At 37.4% G+C, this 14,844-nt stretch overlaps 1 protein-coding gene across 3 annotated transcripts in view; it reads right to left on the bottom strand.

The window, feature by feature from the left end:
- The window catches only part of Lama2 (laminin subunit alpha 2), a 597,153-nt gene that overhangs the window by 435,072 nt on the left and 147,237 nt on the right, over nt 1–14,844 (bottom strand). For all 3 annotated transcript variants that reach the window (XM_085689751.2, XM_085689745.2, XM_085689747.2), the window contains exon 3: nt 8,772–8,884. In XM_085689751.2, the coding sequence (XP_085545877.2) occupies nt 8,772–8,884 (113 nt within the window). The remainder of the gene's footprint in view (nt 1–8,771; nt 8,885–14,844) is intronic.

Here is a 14,844-nt window from a genome sequence, read left to right as displayed (position 1 = left end):
TGTGTCCTAAATCCAAGGTGAAACCATCAGGGGGTGATGGGGTCCTGAGGACAGATCTCTTCCATGACCTTTGCAGGAAAAACCCCAAGGGATTTAATTGCTCCTTCTACCACATGAAACTACAATAGATGGATGGTGTTTATTTCCATCTTCTTCAATTTCTTTAATCTATGTTTTATAGGTTACAGGGTAGAAACACTACACTTTCTTCTTCACGTGTATCCTTATTTCATTTTACATTGCTTATACAATTACAAAATGTCCTCTCAATTTCCTTTGGACAGTTTATTGACATTACATAGTAATATGATTTCAAGGATTTTTTTTCTTTTTTGTTACTTTTAACTATGTGGTAGATTCTTTAGATTCCCTGTATATAAGAATACCTAATTTGTAAACTGAGAAAATTCACATTCTTTTTGATTTGGATGTTTTATTTCTTTTTCTTCTCTAATTATTCTAGCTAAGATGTCTAGTACCATACTGAGGGAAGTGGTACCAGTGGGCACTATTGGTTTGCTACTGGTCTACCATGAAATTCCTTCATCTGCTCACTATGGAATGCAATGTTGTTAGCTATGGGTATGCCATATATGGAATTTATTGTGTAGATATTCATGCCTTTGACAGTCAGTTACAATGTTGTAAGATATGGGTGTTTCTAACATGAAATTTACTGTGTAGATATTCATGCCTTTGACAGTTTTTTTAAAAAAAAGATTTTAGCATAAAAGTTTGGGTTTTGTTAAATGTATTTTCTATACAATTTTTATATAATATACTAAAAATCATGATTTTTATCCTTATTCTTATCCTGTGTTCATGCTATATTTTCATGAACTTTCATGTATTGATTTGTCCTTTTGCAAAAAGAGTAAATTCTACATGGTTATGGTGAATGATCATTTTAAAGTGATAATGTATTAAACTTGCTATTTTTTATTTTAAATTCAATAATCATACTGACTTGTGATTTTTCTTTGTGTCTTGGTCTTGCTTTAATATTAATATATTACTATTCTCATTCAAATACATTTCAGAGTGTTAAAAAAGAATTTTATTTTTAGGAAAGGGTTTGAGAAAGACTGGCATCATTTCTTTAAATGTTAAGTAGAGAACTCAGCAATCTATCAGATCCTGGGAGACTTTAAAAAGCATTTTCTTTTTTATTTAATTCTGTGTACATTTGTGTGCATGTGTACGTGTACATGTGTTTGTTCATGTGTGTGCATATACATGTTTGTATGAAAACTTGTGTGTGGATATTAGAAGACTACTTATGGGAGTCAGTTCCCTCTTTTTTCCATGTGAGCCCTAGGAACTGAACTCGGGCATCAGGCTTCTTGGCAAGCATCTTTATCTAGTAAGTCATCCTGCTGTTCCTTCTGGGAGATATTTATTAGCAGGTCAATTTCCTTTATCTTTCTGGGGGAGTGAGACAGTGTCTCCCTGTGTAGCCTTGGCTGTCCTGTAACTTGCCCTGTTGACTCTGCCCCGTAAGTGCTGGGATTAAAGGTATATGCCACCACTAATTCTGTTATTCATTTGGACCATTTGGGTTTTTCTATTTCTTTGTGACTTAGCTTTGGTAGTATACCTTGTCTAAGAATATATCCATGTCTTTTAAACTTTTCCAATTTATTGGTATATAGATAGTTGTTTTCACAATAATCTTAAATATGCTCAATTTACATGTTATCTATTGTAATCTATTCTTTTATTTTTGATCTCATTTGAATCTTTTCTTTTTCCCCATAATCTAGCTGGGTTCTGCTAACATTGGTAATATATTTTTTGAAGTCTAGTTTTGTTGATCATTTCAGTTTCATTATTTCTGCTCTGATTTTTATTATTTTCTGAGTTCTATTAACTCAGGGATTAATTTGTTTGTTTATTCCTTGAGGAACAACAGTAGGCTGAAAGAGTTTTTGTTCCTTTTCATGGTATTTGTTGCTATTCAGATCACCTTTAGAATTCCTTTTTCTTTTTATGATGTCTTTCTATGTTTACCTCACAATTTGTTTTTAATTTTCTTAGATATTGTTTTCAACATATTATTTCTTCAGGAAAGTTTTGCTTAATTTTTGATTATTAATAAATTTCCCAAACTTCTTTAAGCCATGGGAATGTAGAAAGATATTAACAAATAATTTTTTATTGATTTTTATTGAGCTCTACACTTTTCTCTGCTCCCTTTCCTTCCTCTCCCCTCCCCTTCAACCCTCTCCCAAGGTCCCCATACTCTCAATTTACTCAGTAGATCTTGTCTTTTTCTACTTCCCATGTAGATTAGATCTATGTATGTCTCTCTTAGGGTCCTCATCGTTGTCTAGGTTCTCTGGGATTGTGATTTGTGGTCTGGTTTTCTTTGCTTTATGTTTAAATAATTTAGCATGAAAAACTAAGTAACTTTTAAAAACATTGACTTTAATCTATTTTCCAGTGAGTGTGTGGGGGAGGGAGTAGGTACATGTGTACAAGTACCCACTGAGGGCAGATTCCCTCACACTAAAATTATGAGCACTACTATTGAAGAATGATTCAATCCTATTAAATAACCTAGGCTTTAAGAACAATGTCTTCCATTCCAGTTACACAGATTCTCAAAATATAATGATACATACTTTGAAATACTAATTCCACCCTTCTCCAAAATTAACTTTCTTTTTTGAAAAAGTGCTATCCTGTTTCATGAAATACAGCTCTACAATGTCGATGGATAAAATATTTAGATAAATAGTATGTAGCATAAGATCCCCACAGTTGTTAAGACAATCGTATTTAATCAATGCATTTCAGTGGGTGGCTGATTAAGACTAAATGATGCCTGCATGTGAGTGTAACTAACTCCAGAGAATTCCTGGATTGCCTAGGAGGAGGAATTTTCATACATGCTAACAAAGTCTATTAAAAACATCATTTCAGCATCTGCTAGGAGACATGAACCAGCAGTTAAGTGCACTGGCTATTCTTCCAGAGAAACTGGTTTGAGACCTACATCTACATGATGACTCACAGCCCTCTATATTTCTAGTCCCAGGGTTTCTGCTGCCCTCTTCCAGCGTCTGTGGAAATCAGCCACACATTCATATAAAATTAAGTTCGAAATTAAAAAAAAATAAATGCAGTGTTACCCTACCTACCAATCAGCTTTTTCCTTAAGCAAATCCAAGAACAGCAATAAAATAAACACACAGATTACAAATAACAAAATGATATCAGAAATCATGGCATAGTCACAAGGCATTTGAAATAATACAAAAGAAAATTTTGAACATCCTGTGAACTTTCGAGCATTCATTAGCATCTTCTAACTTGCCATACAACTTTGTTCATCATCCTGATGTCAGGCTTTTTTGTACATTTCAGTGGAAGAGCTCAGTTTCTACATGAGTTTGTGCTGATTCTACATCCTAATAATAGCCATGCTTGCCAGATGGAATTTGTTATACTGCTATAATCATTATTCTATATTCTTGCAACAATGTAATATTTATTCTGCTAATCTCAGTGGCAAAGCACAGTGTGATTAAATCATTTGCTCAAGATAGGCTGTGAGTAAATAGAACTGGGAAATGTTAACATCCCTTAGTAATAAATGTCTGAAAACAATCTGTTTATAAAATAAGGAGCTACTTTTTATGAATAAATTGTCTTATTGCTTTAGTGCTTATCTCGAATGCTAAAACATTAAAAAATCTTCTAAGTGTAATTGGTGATGATTTGATCAAGCCACTTCAATGACTGTTTGGATGCTCACCTTCCTGGACCTGGAGGGAGGGGGGAGGAACTTGAACTTCCCACAGGGCAGGAAACCCTGACCTGCTCTTAGGGATGGAGAGGGAGGAGAAGAGGGAGTAGGGGGACTGGGAGGGTGTTGGGAGGAGGGGCGGAAATGGAAACTTTTATAAATTAATAAACTTTAAAAAAAACCGATAATTTATTAAAAGCTTTTTCAGAACAGTCAAGAATACATAAAGTAACTAGTACTTGCCAGGATTTGTATGTATACCTCAAGATTAAAAGAAATAAATCTTTCACTGACTCAAGGAAAGTCAGTGATATTAGCCTATTCCTTATAATAGCATTGCTTTGCGTCTGAGGCAACAATAGCTAGTATGATGCTGAGTAACAAGGTATTCCTTTGGGATGTGTGTAAAAAGACAGATGTTTTGTCATGCTAGAAACATAACGGTATGTGTTAGATGATGAGAAATCTAACTGGCTGTCTTTAACAGCACAGACACTAGTAAAACTCTCTCAATAGAAGCCAAAAAAGCAGTAGGTGGTCATTCCTTGAACCTGAGCTATGTATAGAAATATATTTAAAACAACAACAACTCTCATGAGCTCTATAGGCCCAGGTCTTGAGAGTCCTGTTACGACATTCTAGAGTACTCCTAAATTTGAATTTGGACACTTCAGGTGTGACCCAGAGCAGAACCTGGTAGCAGCTTTGTAGAGAAGGCCAGTTCACTTTTCTAAGTCTGTGCACTCATCAACTGTAAAATGGGAGCTGTTAACCTTGCGATCAATAACTAAAGTTCTCAGGGTTTCCTGCCCTGTGGGAAGTTCAAGTTCCTCCCCCCTCCCTCCAGGTCCAGGAAAGGTGAGAGTCCAAACAGACTGGAGCACCAAAATCCAGTATATGCAGAGGAAGCAAGTCCCAGTGTCATTGTCAATGGCTTTTCAAAAAGGCTCCGGGCCAGCCACATTCAGAGAATCTGGTTGGATCATGACCTCGTTCAGTCCCAGTCCAACAGGCCTTGGTGAACTCTCATTATATCAGTTCCCTTGTATCAGTGGGTGCTCGCATCCCTCGCAGTCCTGGTTACTTTTTTTATTTTCTTCATCTTTCTGTTCCTCATTTGGACCGTGGAGTGGAGAGGGAGGAGGAGAGGGAGTGGGGGGAGTGGGAGGGTGTTGGGAGGAGGGGCTGAAATGGAAACTTTTATAATTTAATAATAAAAAAACTTTATGAAATAAACAAAAAAAAATAACTAAAGTTCTCCACCCAAAGCCAAATCTGGTTGGTAGTACTATTTTTCTAAGGAGATATAAGATTAATAATTTGGGAAAATAAATGTCTCAGAGTTCAAACCTTCTAAAAGCTATTAAATAGGAGTGATAACATCAGCTGCCACAAGGAATGCTGTGAGATAGTAAAGAATGTCCACATTTCCTTGGTTGTCACTGCATTAAAAGATGCTCTTCTACACCTCTATCCTGTAGCTAAGTACCCTTCGAAATTTTGTTAATCCACAGACAGAGGTCACAAGAAAGTGTGAAACCCCTTCTGGTATAAGGAATTCTATTAAAAAACCTGGCTATAAAACATGATTAATTTTTAATATAATTAACTGACTATACTTAAATCTTGGGTCAAGAAGAAATGAGTGCTAACCTCATGAAATAGATTATATGAATCTGCCTTCTATTAAATGCATATATTAGGCAAATTTTTAGGAAGTAGGTAAAAGTAAACATAAATATGAAAATGGGTGAGTACCATGCTATCAGACCATTTGAGCCTATAGTTGCCGAACCAATTCTACTTGATGAATTCAGAGTTTGGAACTGGGTCAACCTTTATTATAAATATGCATGCTCACTTGTTGTGAAGGCATAACTATAGAAGATACTTTAGAATGTCAACTCAGCTTAAGGTTATTATACTACATAGCAGGAAATATAAACACGAAAAGCACCACATGATATTATGTGCTCATGTGGAAATCAGTCCATGAAACAGAGGAATACATTCCTGCCTTCAATGAAAACACATGACTTTCAGGTAAACTCTGACTTACTAAGTTAGTGATGGATTAGTTGCTATAGAAAATGACGTTAAAACCTGTGATTGTGTCATATGGCTGTAAATTAGAAGGAAAGCTGGAACACTTTAACACTTTAACAACAATAATATTGTTGCCCAGTTCAAAAGGAAGTTTAAGTAATCTGTGTACATGATATTAATAGTTGACCTTCTTGATTCATGTGCAATTTAAAATAAGAATAAAGGGAGAATAAATGAGAACAGTAAACCTTCACTATCTATTGATTCCCTATCACCAGCAAAGTCCTGAGTCAGTGGACTGCAGTCTCTCTCTTCATTGGAAAGGTTGAATTTTTAATGATCACATGGCTGCTGGAATCAATAAAAGACCAAGCTGTCTATACTCAGGAAAAAAAAAAAGGAAGTCCATTTTGAGGATAAGATCCTCTGGAAATTCATCCATAGGTCAAATGACCTAACGAATGTCATGATGGCATTTGTACCCCATGACCAGAGAGTTCTCTGAGAGTTCTTATGAACTAAGAACTAACTAAAGGCTAACACTCTTCTAGTGGGTAGAGATAAACTCGGGTTCACTGATTATTCAGTGGCAGCTTGGGGACCCTATTCTATTTATTTATTTATTTATTTATTCATTTATTTGATTTTTCGAGACAGGGTTTCTCTGTGGCTTTGGAGCCTGTCCTAGAACTAGCTCTTGTATACCAGGCTGGCCTCGAACTCACAAAGAACTGCCTCCCTCTGCCTCCCGAGTGCTGGGATTAAAGGCGTGCGCCACCACCACCAGGCTGGGGACCCTATTCTTATCTAGTTGCTCAGGTGCCACAGAGTTCCTGGAGGAATAACGGGGCATGTACCGTGAGATCATCTAGTTTGCTCGCTATCCGAGCATCCATGTATAGCTCAGGAATATGTGAAGCCCTCACCAAGAAGGGCCAAGATCCTAGAGAAGAAATACTTAATTCTTGGGTCTGGTGTCAATCTTTTCTGCTAGTGGTTCCTTTCTCACACCATGGCATCCTATGCCAACCATTACCTTGCTGTGTTGTCTGTGTCATTAAACATCTTCACCACATTCTCACATCGCACATGAGGTGATGGTGGAAGATTTTTCTATGATGATGCAAGGAAATGAAAGGAAAACAGGCAAAATAAAATCTGTCTAAGTAAGTTCAACATTTCTTAACCTCTGGTCAACGGCACTATCTTATTATGTGTTGGGGCAAAATTATGAGAATGTCTTTTCAAATTCCATCATAAATCCATATATGAGCCTAAATAATTTGGGAATGGGATGAATATTGGTTATTAAACTCAGTATCATGAATGTAGTATCATGAAGAAAAATAAGAGAGTTAAGAAACAGGAGGCAGGCTAAGCTCTCCCGCCTGCTATCCCAGCTTCCATCCAGGTACAAATTCCTACATTTCTCCCTTCCCCCGGGGCCATAAAATTTCCCCAGCTCAGCTGCCTTGCACCATGGGCCTGGGCTGTAGGCGCATCCTGACAGAAGGCAGTTCCTGTGTCTTAAAAGCCTCCCTGAGGACAGGTGGGCCAGGTGTCAGCTCAGCGACATTTCTGACCAGCAAGGGGCCCTGACTTCTAGCAGAGGGCCATCGGAGGGGTGAGTTTGCTTCGGGCCCGCGGCAGAGGCCCGGCGAGGAGGAGCTTGGACTTTCCCCGACCCCATAGACTCCCAGGTCACCCTGCAGTGCTGGCTCCACCCTGCTGTGCTGGCTCCACCCTGCTAAGCTCTCCCGCCTGCCATCCCAGCTTCCATCCAGAACCTTCATCTGGCGATGGATGGAGATAGAGACAGAGACCCACACTGGAACACTGGACTTAACTCCCTAGGTCCAAACGAGAAGCAGAAGGAAAGAGAACGTGAGCAAAGAAGGCAAGACCAGAGGGAACGTTCATCCGACGATGGATGGCGATACAAACGGAGATCCACATTGGAGCACCGCACTGAGCCCCCCAAGGTCCAAATGAGGAGCTGAAGGAGGAAGAACATGAGAAAGGAAATCAGGACAGCGAGGGGTGCGATCACCCACTGATACAAGGGGACTGATCTAATGAGAGTTCACCAAGGCCAGTTGGACTGGAACTGAACGAGCACATGATCCAACCAGATTCTCTGAATGTGGCTGGCCCAGAGTCTTTCTGAAAAGCCATTGACAATGACACTGGGACTTGTTTCCTCTGCATATACTGGCTGTTTGAGATCCAGTCTGTTTGGACACTCACCTTCCTGGACCTGGAGGGAGGGGGGAGGAACTTGAACTTCCCACAGGGCTGGAAGCCCTGACTGCTCTTAGGGATGGAGAGGGAGGAGGAGAGGGAGTGGGGGGGAGTGGGAGGGTGTTGGGAGGAGGGGCGGAAAGGGAAACTTTTATAATTTAATAAACTTTGAAAAAAAAGAAACAGAAGGCATGTGGACTTATTCTACACAAACTGTGACCACCAACATAAATTTTATACAATTACAAGGCCTCATATCTCATTTAGTCATCCTAGTTTAATTTGAGAATCAACATTATAGCTTGCACAACTCTAAGTAATGAGAAGCAATTTACTCAAGAGCCTTGCTATTCAAGAGCCTTATAAGCACACATATTATCAGCAGCGTGGTAGCAAGAGGTTTATTTTATAAGTTTTAATCTGCACTGTTGTATTTTCTTCACTTAAAATTTTGTCGATTCATATTTTTATCATTACTTCCAACTACTTAGGAGACAATTGGCTTCTAATTCATTTCTAAACCATCCACATGGATCCATTTGAGTTGTGTTATAGAAGTAAGTGCCAAACATCAATAAATGACTATACCAGAAATGGGTAGGATCTTTTGTCACAATATTGAGAAAATAATAGTGATAAGAAAGCATATACCTTCATCTAAAAATTGCTAACTAAACAAATAGCAGATGCAGGGTATAATTTCAAAAGTGGAAAATGACAAGAGGTACTCTACCTGCTGTAAATCCAGAGTAATTGTCACGTAATGATATTCGACTCCATTCTTGATACTGGGACTCTGCCACCATGTATTCTTGCCGTCGATAGCATTTGTGATTGGATGTCTCTCTATGGTGTCAGCAGCAGAGAGGGGAGAGAAAAGACCAGATAATGGGTTTATAGCTGTCTCTTTAAAAATAAAGTGTGGAGATAGACCAAGCCTGCAGATAACAATCATTTTAAAAAGCAATTTTTATCTTCAACACATCTCTGTGGTTTCATAGTTTTACACAACATGGCAGGATATGGTGAAATGTCTAGCCTACAGAAGGTACTGAATGCTGACCACCAGATAAAACAGAGAGCCTTAAAGATACTTCCAAAAACAAAGTGCAATGATATCATACAGAAATTCAACTAATGTGCTGATCATTTGATAACGTAAACTCTCCTGTTGGAAAACTGCTTGACCATTGCTTGTTCACACACATTCTTTACTGCTGAGAGGTGAAAAATTAAGTATGTGTGTGACTTTAATAGAAAATAATACCTTTTCCTGCCTATGAGATTTTCTTCTGTAACGAGTCTTTAACTTGTCACCTTCTTACCATAATTTAGAACTATACTGAGAAATTCCCCAACCCCTCTAGCCAACATTCACTTGGCCATTCCAGAAAGGAATCTAATGAACATTTGCAAGCCAGGAGACTGGGCCATATAACTCCAATACACCAACCAAGCACAAGCTTTCCCTCCTAAGCCCAATCCAGACAGAACTGTAGTGGGGCTCAAAGAGAGACTGGAGACAAGGAAGGACATGTGAGCCATTCCTCCAACTGTGACTGTCTTTCACTACAGCTCTTTTTCCTTCTGAGCTTGGAGCTCTAAGATTCTTGTGCCTTTGAATTCATCGCACAGATCTCAGAACAGAAATATCCCCACATATCACAGCCTTATTACATTTTTGACTGTGTTGGAAACTTTTCTCATATTTCACAAGTTCTAGATCTTTTCTCTAAATATGCACAGAGCACATCTGGCTGAGGATGGCAAGAGTGGAGGGTGTTGGTGTTCCTGTTTCTGTTCTCAAGGCTGTTAAAGATGTCTAAGTCCCTCAGACCTCATGCAGAAGCTACCACATCTGCCATCTGCAATGTCTGTAAAGTGTTCATAAGATTCTCTGCTGTTGTGGTGAGGCTGTTAATTCGTTTCCCGGCCACCAGGTAGCTCACACACAAAATAATCACACAGAAAACATATTAATTGCAGTATTGTTTGGCCAATAGCTTAAGCATATTTCTGGGCAACTCATATCCTAAACTAACCTAACTCTATTAATTTGTAGTAAAGTTCCATCCAGCATCTGTCTCCAGCAGGGGCTACATGGCTTCTCTCTGACTCTACCTCCTTTCTCCCAGCATTTAGTTTAGTTTTCCCCGCCTACCTAAGTTTTGCCCTACCAACGGGACAAGGAAGTTTCTTAATTCACCAATGGTATTCACAGGATACAGAGGGAAATCCCACATCACTCTGCTACCCTGTTATCTTCCTGTTATTTCTAGTATAAGTGTGCACTGCAGTACCAGTCTTAGGGACTTGAACAAAATGAATTGTCTCAGAAAATATTCAGAGTTAAAGTGTGGTGGTTGGTTGGGTTCTCAACCTAACTGGATTTGGAATCAATTAACAGACAATTGCTGACAGACCTGTTCAAAACCATGGATGCACCTTCCAGTGTCAGTCCAGACAAAAGGAGTTCCAAGAGAAAAGCTTTATGTGTTTTACCTTCACATCTCACTCAAAAGTTTATCAACTCAGTTGCTGCCTTTGCTACTTTTCTTTGCTCATCTCAGAATCCAGATTTTTCAGGTTTTCAACCTACATTGAAGATCAGAGGCTCTGCAGGAAACCCCCAGGACCTCAACACTGTGTTAGGACTGTTGAACCACACAGTCTTCAGAACTGAGCTACTTTGTTCTTAGCTTCTTCCATGTGAAATTAGCCATCGTTGGTCTATCTGGACAATACTGTAAAAGCCAACAGAAGAAATGGCCGTTTCTATATATTCATTTGTTCAGCACTGTTCTACAGAACCCTAACACAATCCTTATTTTAAGTTGAAGGAAGACCCCTAACTAGTGAACAAATTTCGTCAATATGAGGATCAACCCTATCCTCTTAATTTGTCAGCAGAGTTTAAGAGCTGGGACATGTATTCTGTCTGATATGGGAGAAAAGATCACAAGACTTGGGGTATAACGAGCAGTCATATTTCATGCCAGCTATTTCTTGACTCCACTATTTAGTACTTAACTGACTATGAACAGATCACTTAAATTCCATTTTATGACTAAAGGATGGGTAGCAAAAATTCACTCACAACAGCATTTTTTTTAGATACTCAACTTCCAGGAGAAATGTAAAATCAGGGGAAAAATGTGTGTAATACTTTTGGAAGTTAATATAGGAATTCTCCCCACAGAATTTTATAAATAATAGTAATCTTGAGTCTAATATACCATCATTCAGTGTACCATGAATTCAAAATTTATTCATAAATTAATGGACATTTAGAAATCTACAATTAACTTTAAATAAAACAAGAATATCAAATTAAGGAAAATTTGTTAAATTTATCCTTTTTAGTTTTATAAAGACTGTAGAATACTGTATTCCTTGTCCTTATTATCATTGATCAGTGAGAACATTTGAGTGGGATCCCTTTCTTTAGGGGTCTGCCCATGTGTACTATTACTATGAGGAACATGTTTATATAGTACTGAAATAAATGATAACCCTGTTCAAAATGTACTTTATAATGATGCATTGCTATGAATCTTACAGAAAAATTACACCTAATAAAAGTTGAAGATAAAAATATCAGCAACACAAAATTTTGTGATCATGATTATCCCCAGGCAGCCGAGTGTGGCATATGTGTGCTCTTAGGACAGTGAAAGAATTACCCTAATATCTCAGAACCCTGCTACATTATGGATTATGTTGGCTCTTCTTCCAGGAGAATACTTGGAGCTCACTGCCCAGCCAACATAGCTTATTTGACAAGTTCCAAGCAAATGATAGGCCCTGCTTCAAAATCAGAGACGGAGAGTGCCTAAGGAAAACACTCATGGTTATCCTCTCTCCTTTTCACATGCAATAGGACACATAAACACATGAATATTCAATGCACACATACATGAAAGAATGCTTACTAAATTTGCCGTTTCTAGTTAGTAAAAATTTTGATGTTAATTTTACCTATTTAGTCTTCTATATTATCTTCAAAAAACATGAACTTAAAATGTGATATTTATATATTAATCTAGACATATAATAAAGGACAGAATGGTAATATAGCATTGCCACTGAAAATTCAGTGCAGCTATAGTGCTTCTTGGACTTTACATTGTACCAAGTATTATCACATCAATAGCTCATTGGGATGAGGCATCCTGTTTCAATAACAAAGGTAAAATTGATGAATATATTTAATAATTCATGCCAGTTGAATTCTGTGAAGTCAGGTACAGTGTCACTTTATGAAAACAGCAATCCACAGAAGCACAACTAAATATCAACAAATATCTCTGGTAGATGAGCAAATGCAGAAATCAGCACATTAGGAATCAGAGCAATGCATGAAGTCTTACTGCCATTGCCCTTACAGAAAAATAGATATAGAAAACATTCCCACATCTTCCTAATTCTTTTTGCTGTTGTTCTCATGTGTGGAAGCAAAGCACACAGGCAGACATGATTATAACCAGAATTCAAAGATTTTTTGTAATTGCCAAGAAAATCTGTTTTAGTGAAAATTTTAATATCCGCTACCTCAAGTCAAATTGAAATGAGACTCAGCCAGGAAAAAAGATGAGAATATGTATCAACAACTAGCCATAATTCCCACTTTAATAATCATAATTAATTGCAAATACTGATTAATTGTTGGCAGAAGTTCTTTATTTAAAAAAATATAGAAACATTATTTCCTCAAAAAAGGACAAACTACACAAATCAAAGAAAGAGCCAACTACATTTGAAAACTGGCTGGGAAATCATTACACAATCTTCTCAAACTGTTTGTGTTTTAATTAAGAAAAACAAATTACTAACAGCCGAAAACTTCATTTCATTTTCTTTGCATGGTGATTAAATGCAGACCTTACGAGTTTATTCTGGAAGGTCCCTGAATTTGCGGAAATTTATCATTTGTTACTACAACTTTTACTCAAGTGTATTCACATAAATTTTTGCCAAATTTTTATTCCTGTCATAGTTTATTTTTTTTGTGTTTCCAGTATCAAAATTGATTTTGAAATGTAATGAAGCTACTCACACTTAAAAATAACACAAAGTAAATGCAGGCTGTGACAAGTTTAAGAGACTGCAAGTGAGCAAACAGAGAAATCGGAGCTCTCCTCCTATGCACCACGCTTCATTGAAGGAACTAGTTTTGGCTTTGATATTAAAAACTTTGTATGTCTACATCAAAGCATAAGTTTCCTTCATTGAGATGTAAGAGACCCCCAAACACAGAACCCTAAAGCAGAGAGGTGATGGGATGGGTCAGTGACTCTACCTGACAAGGATGAGTCATCCATTTTTCCAACCAGAGTCTCCACTTAATTCTTTTCCACCTTAAACTTGCATCATTATCATTCTTTCTAGGATAGTACTCAGTTCCATCTTTCTCTGTTGTGTATAACACATTTACATATTTAAATGTAGTTGTCTATTTAATATACTTAGACTGTAATATACATCAATGCTAATTTTACATTTAATAAATTTTATGTAAGCATAATCATAGTGATGTCAACACGTTCATCTACCTAATTCTCCCTCTTTCCTGTCCTAGTCTAAGCACACATCTACACATTCCTACTACCTTATGTCCATCATCCACCTACTACCATGTCTGGGATTCTAGGCTTCCATGTCTTTGTGAAAATGAGAAACCATTCCCAGAACAGATGGTGATTTCTGTCCAACAGGACTCCTCTTCATTCCCCGTGAATCTAAAAGTTATTATCCAACAATTCATTTACTTTCTGGTTTTTGCCTCAGTTTCCCTACTATCCTATATTTCTTCTCTGCTGTTTTTGCCTTCTCCTTGAGGGTCCGTCCAGACATTTGATGCTTCTCTTTTTACCCCACTCAGTATCTGCACCACGAGTAACACCTCTTTTCTCTTCACTTGGCATCACATTCTCCTGATTACCAGCTTGAAATAGTTTTCTTCATCAACAGCCTTGATTATTCAAAGTCATTTCCTTACCAAGTGAAGCTTCTCCATGGCTCTGGCATTGGTTCTCAGCTGTTAACATACCAATCCAGAGGGAGCCAAACCCAAGCTGTATTCAATCACTGCCCAATTCCATGCACACACCAGCGTCACAAAAAGATATGAAAGTTTCTTTGTCGCTGCCCTCTATGAATACTTTAACTTTTCAAAGATCCTGGATTTACAATATCAGTAATTTTCTTCATTTAACTGTTCATACATTCATATGTTTGGATATATTATATCCAATTTTTAAAAATCTTTAAATTTGATATAAGGCAATTTAGCTACTCTTCTCTCTCCCTCTCTCTCTTTTTCTCTCTCTCTTCTTTCCTTCCCTCCCATTAAGTTATAGCTCAATTAATCTATTATCCTTAGTATTTTTCTTAGTATTAAAATATGACAAAATAATGTTATATATTTGTCCAATTTGTACATTGCTAAAAGTGAAACACAATGTAAATTATGACAGTTGGATGATAATGTGTTGATATAGGTTCAACAGTGCAAATTAGCACTCTAGACAGTGGGAACAATGAAGATTATAAGGCTATTGAGGAGGCCACACATATGCTGAGGAGGTGGATATTTGCAAAATCTTGATACTTTGTTCTTTATTTAACTGGAAACCTAAAACTGTATTTAAAAATAATGTGTGAATAAAATTGAACAAATGAGAAAATTGTCTAATTATGAAATTATATTTTCAACATTATCTCAATTACCATTATTGACTCTACTACTCTCTTTTCTAGGCAACCAGGATAGACACAGACATATTGTCTTCTAAAACATATCTGTA

Source organism: Myodes glareolus, chromosome 1, assembly GCF_982192425.1.
Source record: "Myodes glareolus chromosome 1, mMyoGla1.1, whole genome shotgun sequence".
NCBI classification, from domain to species: Eukaryota; Metazoa; Chordata; class Mammalia; order Rodentia; family Cricetidae; genus Myodes; species Myodes glareolus.
Note: the sequence above shows the minus strand (reverse complement) of the source record. Positions and strands in the feature narration are given on the sequence as shown.